General features: G+C 46.9%; 1 protein-coding gene across 2 annotated transcripts; it reads right to left on the bottom strand.

The window, feature by feature from the left end:
- Window positions 1-5,411: 5,411 nt before the first annotated feature.
- Window positions 5,412-13,158, bottom strand: LOC136546042 (uncharacterized). Of its 2 annotated transcripts, none has more exons than XM_066538018.1 (2): window positions 12,981-13,158; window positions 5,412-7,532 (listed from the first exon to the last, which is right to left on the bottom strand). In XM_066538018.1, the coding sequence occupies exon 2, from the start codon at window positions 7,496-7,498 to the stop codon at window positions 5,474-5,476; it is 2,025 nt and encodes a 674-aa protein (XP_066394115.1). In that variant the 5' UTR covers window positions 7,499-7,532; window positions 12,981-13,158; the 3' UTR covers window positions 5,412-5,473. The 2 variants fall into 2 exon arrangements, with proteins under 2 accessions (XP_066394115.1, XP_066394116.1); XM_066538019.1 differs by having other exon boundaries at window positions 5,412-7,535.
- Window positions 13,159-14,483: the final 1,325 nt, after the last annotated feature.

The raw sequence follows: 14,483 nt of genomic DNA on the forward strand, positions 1-14,483 counted from the left end.
CCTTCTTCCTTCCCTTCTCCCGCGCGAGCCGGCCCAATAACACCACAGTGGCCGCGGCCCAGCGCCTAGCCTAGCTCGGCCGCACCCTTCCCTTCTCCCCTCTTCCTCCTACTGATGCCTAGGCCCCGCTCGTTAGCTCCGTAGTCAACCTCGCTGCCGGCAGCCGTACGCCAGCGCCAGCCCGGTGCCAGCGAACGTCAACGATGACATGGCGACACGATAGGACCCACGACGCCCCTCCTTTCTCCTCCTCTCCTCTCTTCCCCCTCACTGTGAGCTCATCAACGCCAGCTCCATGGTCGCCTCCGCGCCAAGCAACCGGAGTAGCTACCAAGGCACCTGACCGTGCACATGGGCAAGCTCTAGCAAAGGCAATGTGACCTGACAAGGTCAACAACGCGCCCGCGTGGTGGATAAGCATGGCCATGAGAAATATCTTGCCGCCAGGACACTGGCCTAGCCGACCTATAAATAGGTCCAGCCGGCGATGCTCTCGCCTCACCCTCTACACCATCCGCTCTGCCGAGGGCGGGAACACCTCATCCCCCCCTTCTCTTCCCCTTTCCCCTCCTCCGTTCCACTTTCTTCCATTTTCCCCAATTCGGTAGTTCACCGGCACCATCAACGCTGCCCTCTCTCTTCTCCTTCTTCGCTGCGTCCCTGGTCGATTGGAGTAACCGGTGAGTCCCTAAGCTTCTCCTTTTCTATTTTTCGTAGCTAGTTGATGATCTAGGTCTCTATGTTGCACTGCCCTGCTCCACTGAATCGCCATGGTTGTTGGCCATCATCAGCAAGGCCACCCTAGGGCACACCACCGCCACCACTACACTCCTCACCCACCTGCACGCACATACACGTAGTTAGTTGATTAGAATTGGGCCTCTAAGGCCAGGTCCATCACACAGCGCTACCGCGACCCCTTCGGCGAGCCACCACTGCCATGAGCACCCGCTGTCGTTAGAGATCCTGCCACAGGCTGTGTCGTGACCCTACGAGCTCCGTCCGCCACTGCCGAGGGCTGACGCCGCTGGTGTGAGCCGCTTCGGTGAGCAAAGCCTCCCCTCCCCTGTTCCAACGGTGCGGCGGTCACCTCCATCCACCGCCATTCCCCCTCCTTCCCCTTCTCTGTCTCTGCCATGTGGGGCCAGGTGGTAACCCCCCGTCTCCGTCCGTCTCCCTCTCTCTCTCCCTTCCTCGCTGACATATGGGCCCAATGCCATAACGCCAACGCCACCATCACTGCTGACGTAGGCAGGGTGGCCCACCTATCATCCACACACACAACACACAGCATGGGGTACACTTTAGAAAATGCTGGGTACACCCGGCTAATTTACACAGAGAGTTAGAAATGCACCTTCCTAGCTTAGAAAAATTACTAAAAAATTTGTAAACAAACTAGATGCACTAGGGAATTTAATCATGTAGTTTGCACATATTTTCATGCACCATAAAATGCATATAAAATTCCACCTAGTTAAATAACTATAGGATAAACTTCTAAAATATATAACTTTTATACCCTAACTCCTTTTCGTATGCAACCACCTCTAAAATTCATCTAAAATCCAACCCTATCATTTGCACCTAGTGCCACCATATAGATCTATGTTTGCTTTTGCCCTTTTCTTTTGCGGTTAGCGGTAGTCTTATTTCGACAGACGACGGTAATCGTCAGGAGGACGAGGACCTAAATTTCGTAGACGTACCGGAAGGCGACAATGACGAAGGAAAGTCCTAGCTCCCCTCCCTACCATGTGGCTTTAAATTACTGTAACACTAAAACACGACTATAAGATTATTACCCCAGAATATGAGCTCGGTTAATGTGATATGCTTAAGATAAATGATTATCTTGTTATGAGCTTCACGTAATGACTAGATTTAGGGATAATAATGGAATTTAAAACTTGTTAAACCTAAAACTAAACCCTGACATGGGGTGAGTGGTGGTAAACTATGGAGATATTCTACCATGGCAGGGATGCCTGGAAAGGATTCCTGTGGGAGATACTCGCCTCGGTCACATAAGGACCGGTTCGTAGTCCTCTCGCCTAGTGAGTTATTTCGTACAGCCACATGTCTATATGGGTAGGCTTGATCTCACACCCCATTAGATAGAAGTATAATTTCTGCTAGAAAGCCGGTGTAGGTAGCGGAATATCAGGAGCCGACACGGGGATAGATTTTCTTCCGTGGTCTGGTTGGCGTGGATGCTATGTGATCTTTCATGTTAAGCTTTTGGTTTTTGGCCACGTTCGAGCCCTTGTTCTTCTTGGCCGTGTTCGAGCCATGTTTTCTTTTGTGATGATTTGATATCATCATGTTTGGGGGGATTTGGTATCTTCCCAGTTTTGTGTTTCCAACCCTTGAGAAGCCGTAGTCGACTTATATGGACGTCTATGGTCACGTACATTTCGGTACGAGGTCTCATTAGGTCTATTTCGTCCACTGATCATGGATGGGGTTGCACCTATCGTGTGGGAAAATTTGTACACCTCTGTAGAGTTTACTTAAATCTATTCGAATAGCCACGTCCTTAGAATGGGCAAATGCTAGGATGGGATACTACGATTAGTTGTACTTTTTATGTGTAATAAAACTGGTAATGGAATCGATGCTAATCCGGGTACTAGTGGGAATGGTAATGCTCTGCTAGGACCCCACCCTTAATTATAATCACCACTACACTTCTATTTTCACCCTATAGTTAGGGCTTACTGAGTAAGTAAGTACTCACCCGTTGTTGACTCACAGATCTCGACATAGAAGAAGACTATGACTTCGAGAAAGAAGCGTACCACGAGGATTAGAGTTCCCGCTAGGAGATTCGTTCGTAGGAGTATGGCATCGAGGCTAGGGTTTCGACCGTGCTCAAGTTGCCTATAGAATAGGACACCGCTTCACTGTATAAAAATCCCGCTCTAGAGACCACCAATAAAGCCATATCATGGTCGTAGTCTTCCGCTAGATATGTGGCCTAAGACTATACCCCTTGGACCATAGTTGTAAGACCTTATTTCTAGATATCAATAAAGCTCGAAACCTTTTATTATATATCTGTGTACCATTCTTGTGTTTTGTGAGTATTTGTGCGAGATCCTGGCGCAAATACGGATGCACCTAGGACTATCAAATGGAGGGGCCGACACCTGTCATCCCCACCGTCTGGCTGGCCTGCCTCCCCGGAGCCCTTTCTCTTCTAAGCCCGTCGGAGATGGAGACGAGGGAGGCAGCGAGCTGCCAGAGAAGAAGGGGCAGTGGTGTGGCCATGGAGGAGGCTAATGGGCCCATTTGAGCACACAGACTTTGCGTATAAACTCTACCCCTGTCCCACAATCAAATTTTGCAAGCAGCAAAAAGAATATTTTCAACTTTTTTAACACAAACTTAGAGTTACAGTCGGAAAAGGTGACATGTCGAAAAGAAACTGAGACAATCTGTTGTGATTACTCTCGACTGAACCTTGTTTCCCCGTGGTTTCTTTTTTATGCTCTCTCCATCTCCTATGAATCAAATGGTACAGCCAAAAGATGCAAACAATCAATTTAGGAAGAAAAGGAAAGCACATATTGACCATCGAAGCATGTATTTGGACAGGAGGTTTTCTGAATATACAAGTGGTGAGTGATCTACTATATTCACTTCAAAAGGAAATAAAAATGAATATATAAATGATATACTATATTCCCTCAGAAGAAAATAAAAATGAATCAAATCAATGCACACTAATTAATAGCTATTATAAACCACCTACCAAATCCATGTGCACAAACAATATAATACACAGAAGAAGCAAGAAAACTCACCAGCATCCTGACACCAATAATGCTTTTAACATAACCGGTCTACGCAGTTAAACCAATAAATCTAGGCAACCCAACAACAATCATAGGCTCCAGCACACCGCGTCCAGTTAACCTCCTCCCAAGAAATTTCCAACTGCCACATTCGTCAAGCAACACCTTCATAGGGTGGACAAAGGGGACAAGCACAAAATCAATTCACCTAGATTTCAAGAACCAGGGTGCATCATCCTTGAAGATTAGAGATCATCCCACCTGAATCGCCAGCAACATTTTCCTCAAGTGCCTTTGAACAAGCTTTCACAACATTTCTCTCAGGCCCGTTTGGATTCTTTCATTTGGAGGAATTAAAATCTACTTAATAAATTAAGCTATTTGACTTGGAATTTGACATTCCACCACTTCCCAAACTTCACATATAGCCTATCTCAAATTCATAGGGTGAGACATAGAAATTGATTCTCTAGATCACCATTCTATATTTCTACTTTGCAACTTATAACACGCTCTTCAACTCGCTCCCCTACTGTAGAATGCAACACATAAGTATCTCTTTCGTATAGCCAATAATAATATGCAAATGTAATCCATATACAACCATATTAGCTTAATTAATATGCGTCTAAATTATGATTATTAAAATAAATTCAAGTCAAGGATCCAAACGGGGCCTCAGCGGTTATCAGATTCGGTGTGCTATTCACCATAACGGAAATATGTACACCGTCGATATTGAAATCAATATGACATCACTATTGTAACTGTCCACTAAGGGATATATTTGTCACGTTATTGATTGACTCAACTCCGAAGAACCATAGTGAATCTTGGAGCCATTTGATCACCTCAGTTCTTCCTTGCTTCCAAGGTGTTAGGCAGCAATCGATATGAAAGAAACCGTAGGGGCCTATTTATAATAATCAGAAGCAATGGGAAGCTTGAAACAGTGGTGAAGAATCGAGTAATCAGGGACAAGTGAATCTAATGGTAGGTATCACACTGTCGGATCAATCTACAATCAGACAGTGAAATCATTTTGTCGTTGTCGGGTCAAGCCACAACCAAGCATTAATATATCACTACCGGACGGTCGTTGTGGCTTGCCCTAGCAGTGATATATCATTGCCGGGTCGTAGCTTAATCCAACAGTGAGAGAGGACTTCACTGACAGGTCAATAGAATCCTAATGATTGTTCGGATACAAGGCCCTTGTTTAGTTACCACAAAATCCAAACTTTGGCACTATACAAAAAGAAGATTCCCCATCACATCAAACTTACGGTATATGCATGGAGTACTAAATGTTGACGAAATCAAAAACTAATTGCACAGTTTGGTTGTACTTTGCGAGACGAACGTTTTGAGTCTAATTAGTCAATGATTGGACAATTATTACCAAATACAAACAAAATGCTACAGTGCACTACAGTGTTACATGATTCCGACGGCGCCAAATCGGCCCGCAACTAAACGGGGCCAAGGTTTACTTCCCGTCAATGAAACTAGCTCACTATCGGCTCTGGCACACCTAGCATTGATGGACTGGTAGGGATGGTATGTTTAGTGATAACAGATAGATTGAACATAACAGGCATGGATTTTATGTGTACATGGATGGCCATACTTGTAGACTCTTTTAGAAGTCGCCCTATAACTACTAATTTAATTTACCATTCGTCTGTACGCTTAGACTCAATGTGGAAGTGCTTGGACAGCCTCTTTGACCTCATGTATTTGGCTACAAGAGCAGCGACGGTAAGGATCTCACCGCCGCTGCTGAGCTGCTTTGCATGAGAATTGGCGCTGCATTCGTCCGCAACGCTGCACAGCATCTGCGCCCACACCCTGCAGATCATTTCCAGCGTGCCGGTGCCAGTGCCCGTGCCCGTGCCCGTGCCCGTGCCACCAACAGGCGAGGAGTCTTGGTGGTGGATGAGGAACGCAGCAAGCGAGCATCCTCCCGTCAACACCCTGTATCCACGACGATTAGTATCCTTGCACCGCAGTTTATACTCAGGCGCGGAGTTATTAGCCCACAACGCATCTGCAAAGCGCTGCAGCAACGAGAGCAGATCCTCGGCTGTGCTGTATCTCTCGTGACTGGTAAGAGCATAGCACACCACGAGATAGTCGTTGCGGCTGGCATCAGGAGGCAGCATGTGGGGACGCGACGCGAGCAGGAAGAGCATGTAATTGGACAGCGCCTGAGCCACGTCGACGAGGTCAGCAGCACCGGCGGGCGGGTGATCCTTGTCGTTGAACCAGCACAGGTAGAGCTCGGTGGCGACATGCCAGACGAGGATCCGCACCTCCAACTTGGAATCGGCAACCCAATCCAGGTCCAGTTCCCGGCCGTACAGTCCAATGCTCTCGAACTGCTCCCGACCCCATGGCCTCGCCTTCATGCTCTTGAGCAGCAGCTTCTTGACGCACGCCGAGACTGGGACGGATGGGCCGGAGTAAGCCAGCGTGTTCCACCAGTCCTCCACGCCCATCCATCTAGCCACCTTGCTGTATCGGCTGGCCCTGCTGCGCACGCACAGCTGAACCAGGCTGAGCTGCCCCATGGAGCGCGACCAGCTGCGCCTGCTCCTCCACTCCGCCGCACACACCAGCCGGCGGAGGTACACGGGTACCTGGGCTAGGGAGTTACACACCGCGCTCCCTTCCGATCCGTGCTTGACAAGGAGAGCACATGTCCAGCTCGAGAACACGGCCCTCACGAGCGACGCAGCCTCCAGGACGACGGCGCCGACGAAGAGGACGTAGGTAACGGCCACATCTCCTCTGCTGTAGGCTTCCAGCTTACGGCGATGATCGCCCAGCAGCAGCACGTTGAACAGCACGAACGCGGCAACGGCGGCTAGAAACGACAGCACGCGGACGCAGAGGCCGTACCAAGTGTGCGTGGCCTCGGCCTTGGTGTAGAAGACGTCGTGCAGGAGCGAGAGCTGCATCTCGGCCACCCTGTACAGCTCCTCCTCCCCGTGCAGCTGCGATTCTTGGCTGCCGGGGCCACACAGAAACAGACGGGGTAATGGACCCTTGAACCTGTCCTTGGCGAGATCCAGCAGCAGGTGAGCATGTAGCAGGTAGGCTTCCGCGGGATCCAAGTGGCTCATGAAAGAATCCGGCACCGCCAGAGAAAACCTTCTCTTCCCGATGTCGCTGCTGTAGTTCCCAGTCGGGCTAGTGCCGGCGCACCTGAGCGCCCACACTCGCTCCCCGTACTTGACGACACCAACGGCCGACATGGTGACGGTGGACGCGAGGAGCAAGGGGATCCGGCTCACGCCGACGATGACGGAGGACCCGTAGACGACGTAGGCGGCACCGGCCACCTGAAGGACGAGCGTCTGCAGGTGGCGCAGCCACAGCTGGTTGTCCTCGATGGCGTAGGCTGTGATCTTGTCCTGCCCACCGAGGTGCAGCAGTAGAAACGGCGCCCAGAGCGCCACCAGCTCGTGCTCTGGCGACCTGCTGGTCACGGACAGGTGGCCAAGCACGTAGATCGCCGTCGTGTCGGCCGCCATGTACGCGGACCATACCACGGCCCTCAGCACGCCGGAGTCAATGTGCCGCCGGAACTCTGCCAAGATGTGGAGTGTCACCTGCACCGTTAAGCTGAGCAGCACCAGCGCTTGCAGACCCCAGTTTTTCCATGCGGCCGTCAGGACCTCCGCTGCAGCCATCGACTTGTCTTCTCTCTACTTTATAGCAGAGCCGCTGCTGACAATGGATCGGAACGGATTCACCAATCAATTCACACAAACCAAAATTAATTACATAATCTTTTTATTTATTTTATTAGCACTATGAAACTCACTACACTCGACCAGAATAACCACAGCTGAGGGCATGTGTTTAAGTATTGCTGACAACTCTGTGTGGCATGTTCCGCGTTGTTCCTTTAATTCTGTTTGTCCTCATCTCTGTTAAGCAGAGGTCATCAGTAAACCTTTCTGAGGTTATGTAGCGGTAGCATGGCATTTTTTTTAGTAAGATCTAAACGATCTGACATTTGTTTTTTGAGTGTCATGCACAAGCTTCTTTTGTCATGCTCATGCCCCTATATTTTGTGTTTGGACTCAAACCACGTTTAAAATAGGATACCCACCACTTATATTTAATAATTCGTCACCAGTAATCATTAACATTGATAGCCATCAGGTATGCTTCTGTTTTATTTAAAAAAAAATCATCATCCTCGACCATATAGAAATAGTCTGAAGTCAGCCTCCTAGAGAGTAAAGTCTGATTTGCCCCAATGAATATGTCGTTAAATTTAAAAAATATCCTCGAACTCGAATATCGGATAACTTATCATTGTAACTTTTAAAACCAGATAAATTACTCCTCTAAAATAGTTTCAAGTGGTTCCAATAGTGGTTTTGGATGATGTCACATGTGGGCCTATATATCTTTTGTTTTTTTTTTGTCATGTCATGTTTTTATTAGATATTTGGGATCCTAAATAATCTCAAATGAAAAAAAATAAACTAGAAAGTTCTAAATCTCTTCAAGCATTACAAATATGGTATATAGCATGTTTCCATCAGAAGTCGTCTAAAAATTTCAAAAATTCGAATTCCATAATTATAGAACTTAAAACAAATATTTGAGCATCCAACCGATTTTGAATAAAAAGATTTTCAACCAAATGAGATCTATAACTTTTATATAGACCATGTCACTATCCGCGGCATTTCAAAATTTTAGAAAAATGTATTTTGAAAAGTGAGAAATTAAAATGATTATTTGAGTCTCTAAGTGATCTCATATAAAGATGTGTCAACTACACTGTTGTAGATAGCATTTAGAGCTACAACTTTAGTATAGACCTTGTCAACATCCAAAGACATTTGAAAAAAATAAAAATAATTTCAAAATCTGAGAACTTAAAATGGGTATTTGAGACTCTAAACAATCTCAGATAAATAAGTTGTCCACGACAGTTGTAGATTGTGTTCAGAGCTACAATTATGGTACAGACCATGTCAACATCCAAAGTCGTAACAAAAACTGAGTTTTCAAAAGATGAGAACATAAAAATAAATATTTGAGCCTCTTAATTATATAATATAAAAAAGTCATCAACAACAAAATGTAGATCTCATTAAGATATACTCCCCCCGTCAAATATATAAGGCGTAACCACTTATTATTCAAGTCTCATAATATAAGGACACCCGCAATGGTGACTCATAAGCTAGTTCTAAGCATTTTTTCATCATATTTAATAGAAGAGAGAAAAACTAACTCTTGATCAAGAGCTAGGCTTATACACATATTCTAGGAACATGTGAGAGTGTCATGTGGGTCAAATAATACTATAAGCCATTGCTAAAAGCTAACACTATTGAAGATTGGCTTAGAGCTAACACCTGCCTATTACTGTTGTAGGTGCCCTAGAAGCGCGCACATCAATGTAGTCATATGTGTTGAGAGAGAGAATTAAATATGTTCCTTGGACATTGAACCAGAGCCGGTTACGCCTTATATACTAGATGGAGAGAGTACAACTTTGGTACTAACCACCATATTATCATCCTATATCGTTTGAAAATTCAAAATTTTGAATTTTAAAATCTAATAACTTAAAACAAATATTGGAGTACCTTAAATATATCAAATAAAAAAGCTATCGACTACAAAGTTATAGATCACATCTAGTTATATAGGGCCTGTTTGGCTGGTCGTAAAGCCGCTTGTGCTGATTTGTATGGCTGAATTTTTGGGAGAGAAAAATACTGTACCATGGCTTATAAGCCAACTTATAAGTTGGCTTTTACGACCAGCCGAACAAGGCTATAATTTTTATATAAAATTAGTATTTATCCAACTTTGTTTGAGAAAATTAGGATTTTTTAGTATAACAGAAGGGGAGAGACCATCTAACATAACATGTCCTCCACAGCGTCAGCAAAATCACCCAACAAACCATTTTGAAATGATTAAGGGGTAGTTTATCTGGTTTTAAAAGTTAAGGGTTGCCTCTATAGAAAGTAACCTAAAGAAACACTTTTAACTGCAAAAAAAGGAGAGAAAAAAAGACAACCATGCCGCCCTATATCCTAAGCTGTCCGATGTTCCAAAGAGGGTCCTTGATTAAAGTCTACTTTGGCTTGCGCAGACGTACCACCATCTGCCCCTAGCTCCATTGTGGGGAGATACGAGATAGGTTCATTATTGAAAGCCAGTTTTTTTTTTTTAACTATTGAAAGCCAGTTGAGCTTCAGCTCCACGGCCCCCGCTCCACCGGTCCAATGTATGCATGCTTGAACTTTGGCCGACAGGGTATACATGATCCAAAAATCTTGTCTGGACATCCATCAGACACATCTACATCCGCGGTCAAACAAGTCTAGTCCAGTGCAATCCAAGAAGAAAAGTTCCAATTGAGCTTTGGACAATCACGTCCAGTCTCACGTCTACTTGCTAAGGGCGGGGGAGTAACTAGTACTGGCACTGGAGCCGCTGAGGAGAGGGCAAACCTAGCTGATGCGTGCTCAACGACTCCATGTAGTATGACGCATTAAGAGGCGATAGAGATTCAACGATGAGGCACGACAGACATTCAACAATGACGCGTTAAAGAGGGGCAGAGGCGATAGTTGAGGATACTATTTCCTCTATCTACAGAAAAATGCAACTATAAGATCCGTGTCAGTCAAATTAACTAAACTTTGACCAAATTTATAGTAAATTATATATTTATTTAGGGCGCGACTAACCTGCATAGCTGCATGCTCCTCTTCTTCCTCCCGCCCGCTCGCTACCGTGCTTCTTCTTCCTCCCGCGGTCCCACCGCACCGCCGCTGGCAAGCTAGGGTTTCGCCAAAGCTCTACGGTCGCAGAGCTCTAGCGAAACCCTAGCTTGCTCGTGGCGCCACCTTCTCCCCCTCTCCCCCCCGGCGCCATGGCCATGGCCATGGCCATGGCGCCCCCGCTCCGACCTAGACCGGTCGTCTCCACCGCCGCAAGGGCCCCTAAACCACCCGTCGGCCTCCCCACTATCTGATCGGCATTCCTCCTCTAAACCCCTCCCCTTCTAAGGCCGTTGAAGTTTGGGAAGAAGGGGGTGGCGTGGGCGTGGGCGTGGGCGCGGAGGAGGAGGAGGACGTACCTCGCCAAAGCTGCATTTGTCGTCGCCGAAACCCTAACTGTGGGGAAGAGGTGGGGCGCGGGCGCGGGCACGGGAAGGAAGTCGCCGAGGAGAGAACACGCCGAGGAGGAGCTCGCTGGGTGCCGGAGAGAGAGAGAGAGAGAGAGAGAGAGAGAGAGAGAGAGAGAGAGAGAGTGCGGTGTAGGCGTGCGGTGCGTTTATTGCCCGTATGCCCGTTTTAAAGTCTTTGACAAGTATTTATGTCTCCAAATAAATTTATTATAAAAATATGTTCTAAAACTAATTTAATAATACTTATTTTGTATTCAAAATGCCATTACTTTTTTTATATAAACCCAGTCAAAGTTCAAACTTTTTGAATCCTCGAAAATCGAGTATTGCATTCTTTTGTGAACCGATGGAGTAGTCAATTACAAATAATTGGTGACAGTAAGGCCTATTGATCTAGACAAAATATTCAGTGCAAACCACATCTTCGGTGCAATCGTGAAAACTCTTTGCAAAACTATAATTAGGAGTTTTCAAAAAATTTGAAACTATGCACACCAGTAGTGGATTTGTAGATGTGCATTGTCACAAAATTTGAGATTCAAACTCATTTTGCAAAAATTCATATGAAAATAACAAATTTCATAAATTTTGTCCTCTAGTGCATATGCAAATCAATTTTTTTATTTTCATATGAATTCTTACAAAACGAGTTTAAATCTCAAATTTTATCACAATGCATGTCAATGCACTATTGGTATGCATAGTTTCAATTTTTTTAAAAACTCCTAAGTATGGCTTTAATGGGGTTTTCACGGATTGCATTGAAGACGTGGTTTGCACCGAATATTTTGCCATTGATCTATGCTGTTGGAGCATCTCCAGTCATCTTTATAAAAAAAACTGTACTAGGGCAGTTAGTGCTATTTGGGTGCTCTAGTGGTTCTCAACAAATAGCATCCCATATTATTGTTGGTAACTAATAATCCATCCTAGCTCTGTCCAAACAAAGAGAATCATCCACCTCCAAGGCTCCAACAAATTCGTGCTACAATGTAGTTTCTATCTGTGTTGCCTTCCCGTCCACGCTACCGCCGGCGTCGGACTTCGCCGCCTCAGCCACCTCTAGCCGCGCGCGTACGCTGGATTTGGCAACCACGCCGCGTGGATGACGCTGCCGCCACCCATGAGGCCATCGCTAGCTCGCGGATTTGAGCGCCGCCGCAATCAATTCGCTCGCCTGCCGTTCGAGGGATTCACCTCTTGGCTATCGCCATCCCTAGCTCGCGGCCGCCGCCGCCGCCACCGCCACCACCAGCAAGTGAACGGGCGAGTTGAGCAAGAAGGGGACTTGTGGGATCGAGCCCGATAGATGCCGTTTTCTTTTCCAGGCCATGGAGACGATTTTTATTTTCCAGTGGTTTTGGCCCAAACGGCCTGTAAAATTAGCGTGTTAACTGTTAACTGGTCATCCAAAAAACAAATTTAGATTTGGGTTGGAAAAAGTAACAAGCCTGTAATTTACAGGTGTTTTAGTCTAAATACTCGGCCTCCAAACACCCCTTATGGATAAATCCTGTCTCCGTCGCTGACGACGAAGGTTGTTTAATTTTGGTTTGCGGGTAGCCCGGACAGATGCCACTCCACACTTCCAGACAAGCTTGTTTTCTTTTCTTTTTCTTTTTCTTTTTCTTTTTTCTTTTTCTTTTTTCTTTTTCTTTTTCTTTTCTTTTTGACGAGAGTTAGTCAGGAAAGGGGAATGTTCCACTTGGTTAGTTACCCAATCCAGACAAGCCGCAATCTCGGTTTTGGGATGCGATGGATCTAGTGTTACCAAATAGAGTTCAAAGGGGTATCGAGCTTGTGGTACACACTAATTAACGTCCAAGATTTGATAGACAAATATGTAGATGGGGAGTGGCCGGAGTGCACAGATTTGATGAGCTTGACCCAGGGACTGACAGAGTAAACTAAACATATACAGGCTAGCTAAAATAAACAGAAATCCACCAATCGAGATTCGAGATGCAGATAAGATAAATCGATGTTGAACTACTTACCTTGTAATGCCTGTTTGCCCCTTGTGATGCCTTGGCGAATTATATTGGAGGAGCAAAGCAGCAGCTAAAGATCTGATGGTAGCTGGGATTCGTGGTGTTCCCTTCCCTCTCCCTCGTGGAACCAGACAAGGAAGGAAGACAGCAGCTAGCTAGTAGTTCTTCAAGTGGAAGCAGCCAGAGGGTTGGAAGGATGAAATAAATCTCAGACGGCTGGAACGGAACAAGCTTGAGGAAAGTCAGCAGTGGATGCCTGGATGGAGTCAGGGAGACGAGCCAACTCTCTCGGATGGAGGCCGTGTCAACGAAAGGCTCCACCGGGAAGGAGGACTGGCGTTCCCTGTTCGGCTGCTCCCTCTCGTTGACGTTGGATTGGATCCCATGCAAATCATTACAGCAAGGGCTAGCATGCCTTAGATTGCAATCAACCTATCACACGCTGGAAGCAACTCTTGGGATCGACGAAACTATAGAGATCGGTTAAGCCAATTTACCGTCCTTCGCCACAAAAGCCTGGGAACACCTCCCAAGAGAAGCCGTCGGGGATGGAGCACGCCTAGGGTTGTTCTAGGGTTTGCAAGGCCATCTAGGACGTCGATAAATCTCACAGAGAGATACAACGAACAGCAAGAGGGTTGAAAAAGCGGTAATAGATGCAAAAAAGAGTATTGAGCGTTAGATCCCTTAATCGGCCGTGATCCTCTGATATATATAGAGGAGATGTCTTATCCAAATAGAAAACGATTTAAAATCGTAATCTCCAAGTTTCTAATGCAAAAACACGTCCAAAACAAAAGTCATTGGTTTGGACTTGACTCGAACAGGCAAACCGGCTAGGCCGGTTTTCACGGGCTCAGGAGGCTAGCCGGTAGTAGCAGGACCGCCTTGGTAGGGTCCCAAACTGGTCAGGCCGGTTGGGCAGAGTGGCCGTGGGCACAAGCAGGTCAACCTAGCTGGTTCCCAAGCCGGCCAAGCCGGTTCCTTCGGGGCTAGCGCAGGAGGCCAATAAGGGCATGCGGGTGGTGCGGGCAACCGGCCTGGCCGGTTAGTGAGACCGGCCAGACTGGTTTGGCAGGGTTGGCCGGTTGGACAGAGTGGGCGCAGGTAGGCCAACCTGGCTGGTTCCCAAGCCGGCCAAGCCGGTTCCTTTGGGGCTGGTGCAGGAGGCCAGCAGGGGCGTGCCGGCGGTGCAGGCAACCGGCCTGGCCAGTTAGTGAGACCGGCCAGACCGGTTTGGCAAGGTTGGGCGCCGTCTTTTCCTCCTTTCCTCCTCTGGACTTCCATGCAGTCACTGGCGGAGCCAAGTGTAGGCCATACTGGGTCATCCTCTCTAAGGAATATTTCTCTAAAACGCGGGGAGAGCTTGTCCCTCCAATTCAAGCGGACGGACTCACCCACCATATTCTTCCGTGGGTCGTCATTCATTGAAAACACGAGCCATGGTCCTGCGAGGTGGGCCGCGCTAGGCGTTAGGTGAGCTCCACCCTAGCCTTGCCCGCACCAGTG

The sequence above is a fragment of the Miscanthus floridulus genome, chromosome 3 (assembly GCF_019320115.1).
Source record: "Miscanthus floridulus cultivar M001 chromosome 3, ASM1932011v1, whole genome shotgun sequence".
Taxonomy (NCBI): Eukaryota; Viridiplantae; Streptophyta; class Magnoliopsida; order Poales; family Poaceae; genus Miscanthus; species Miscanthus floridulus.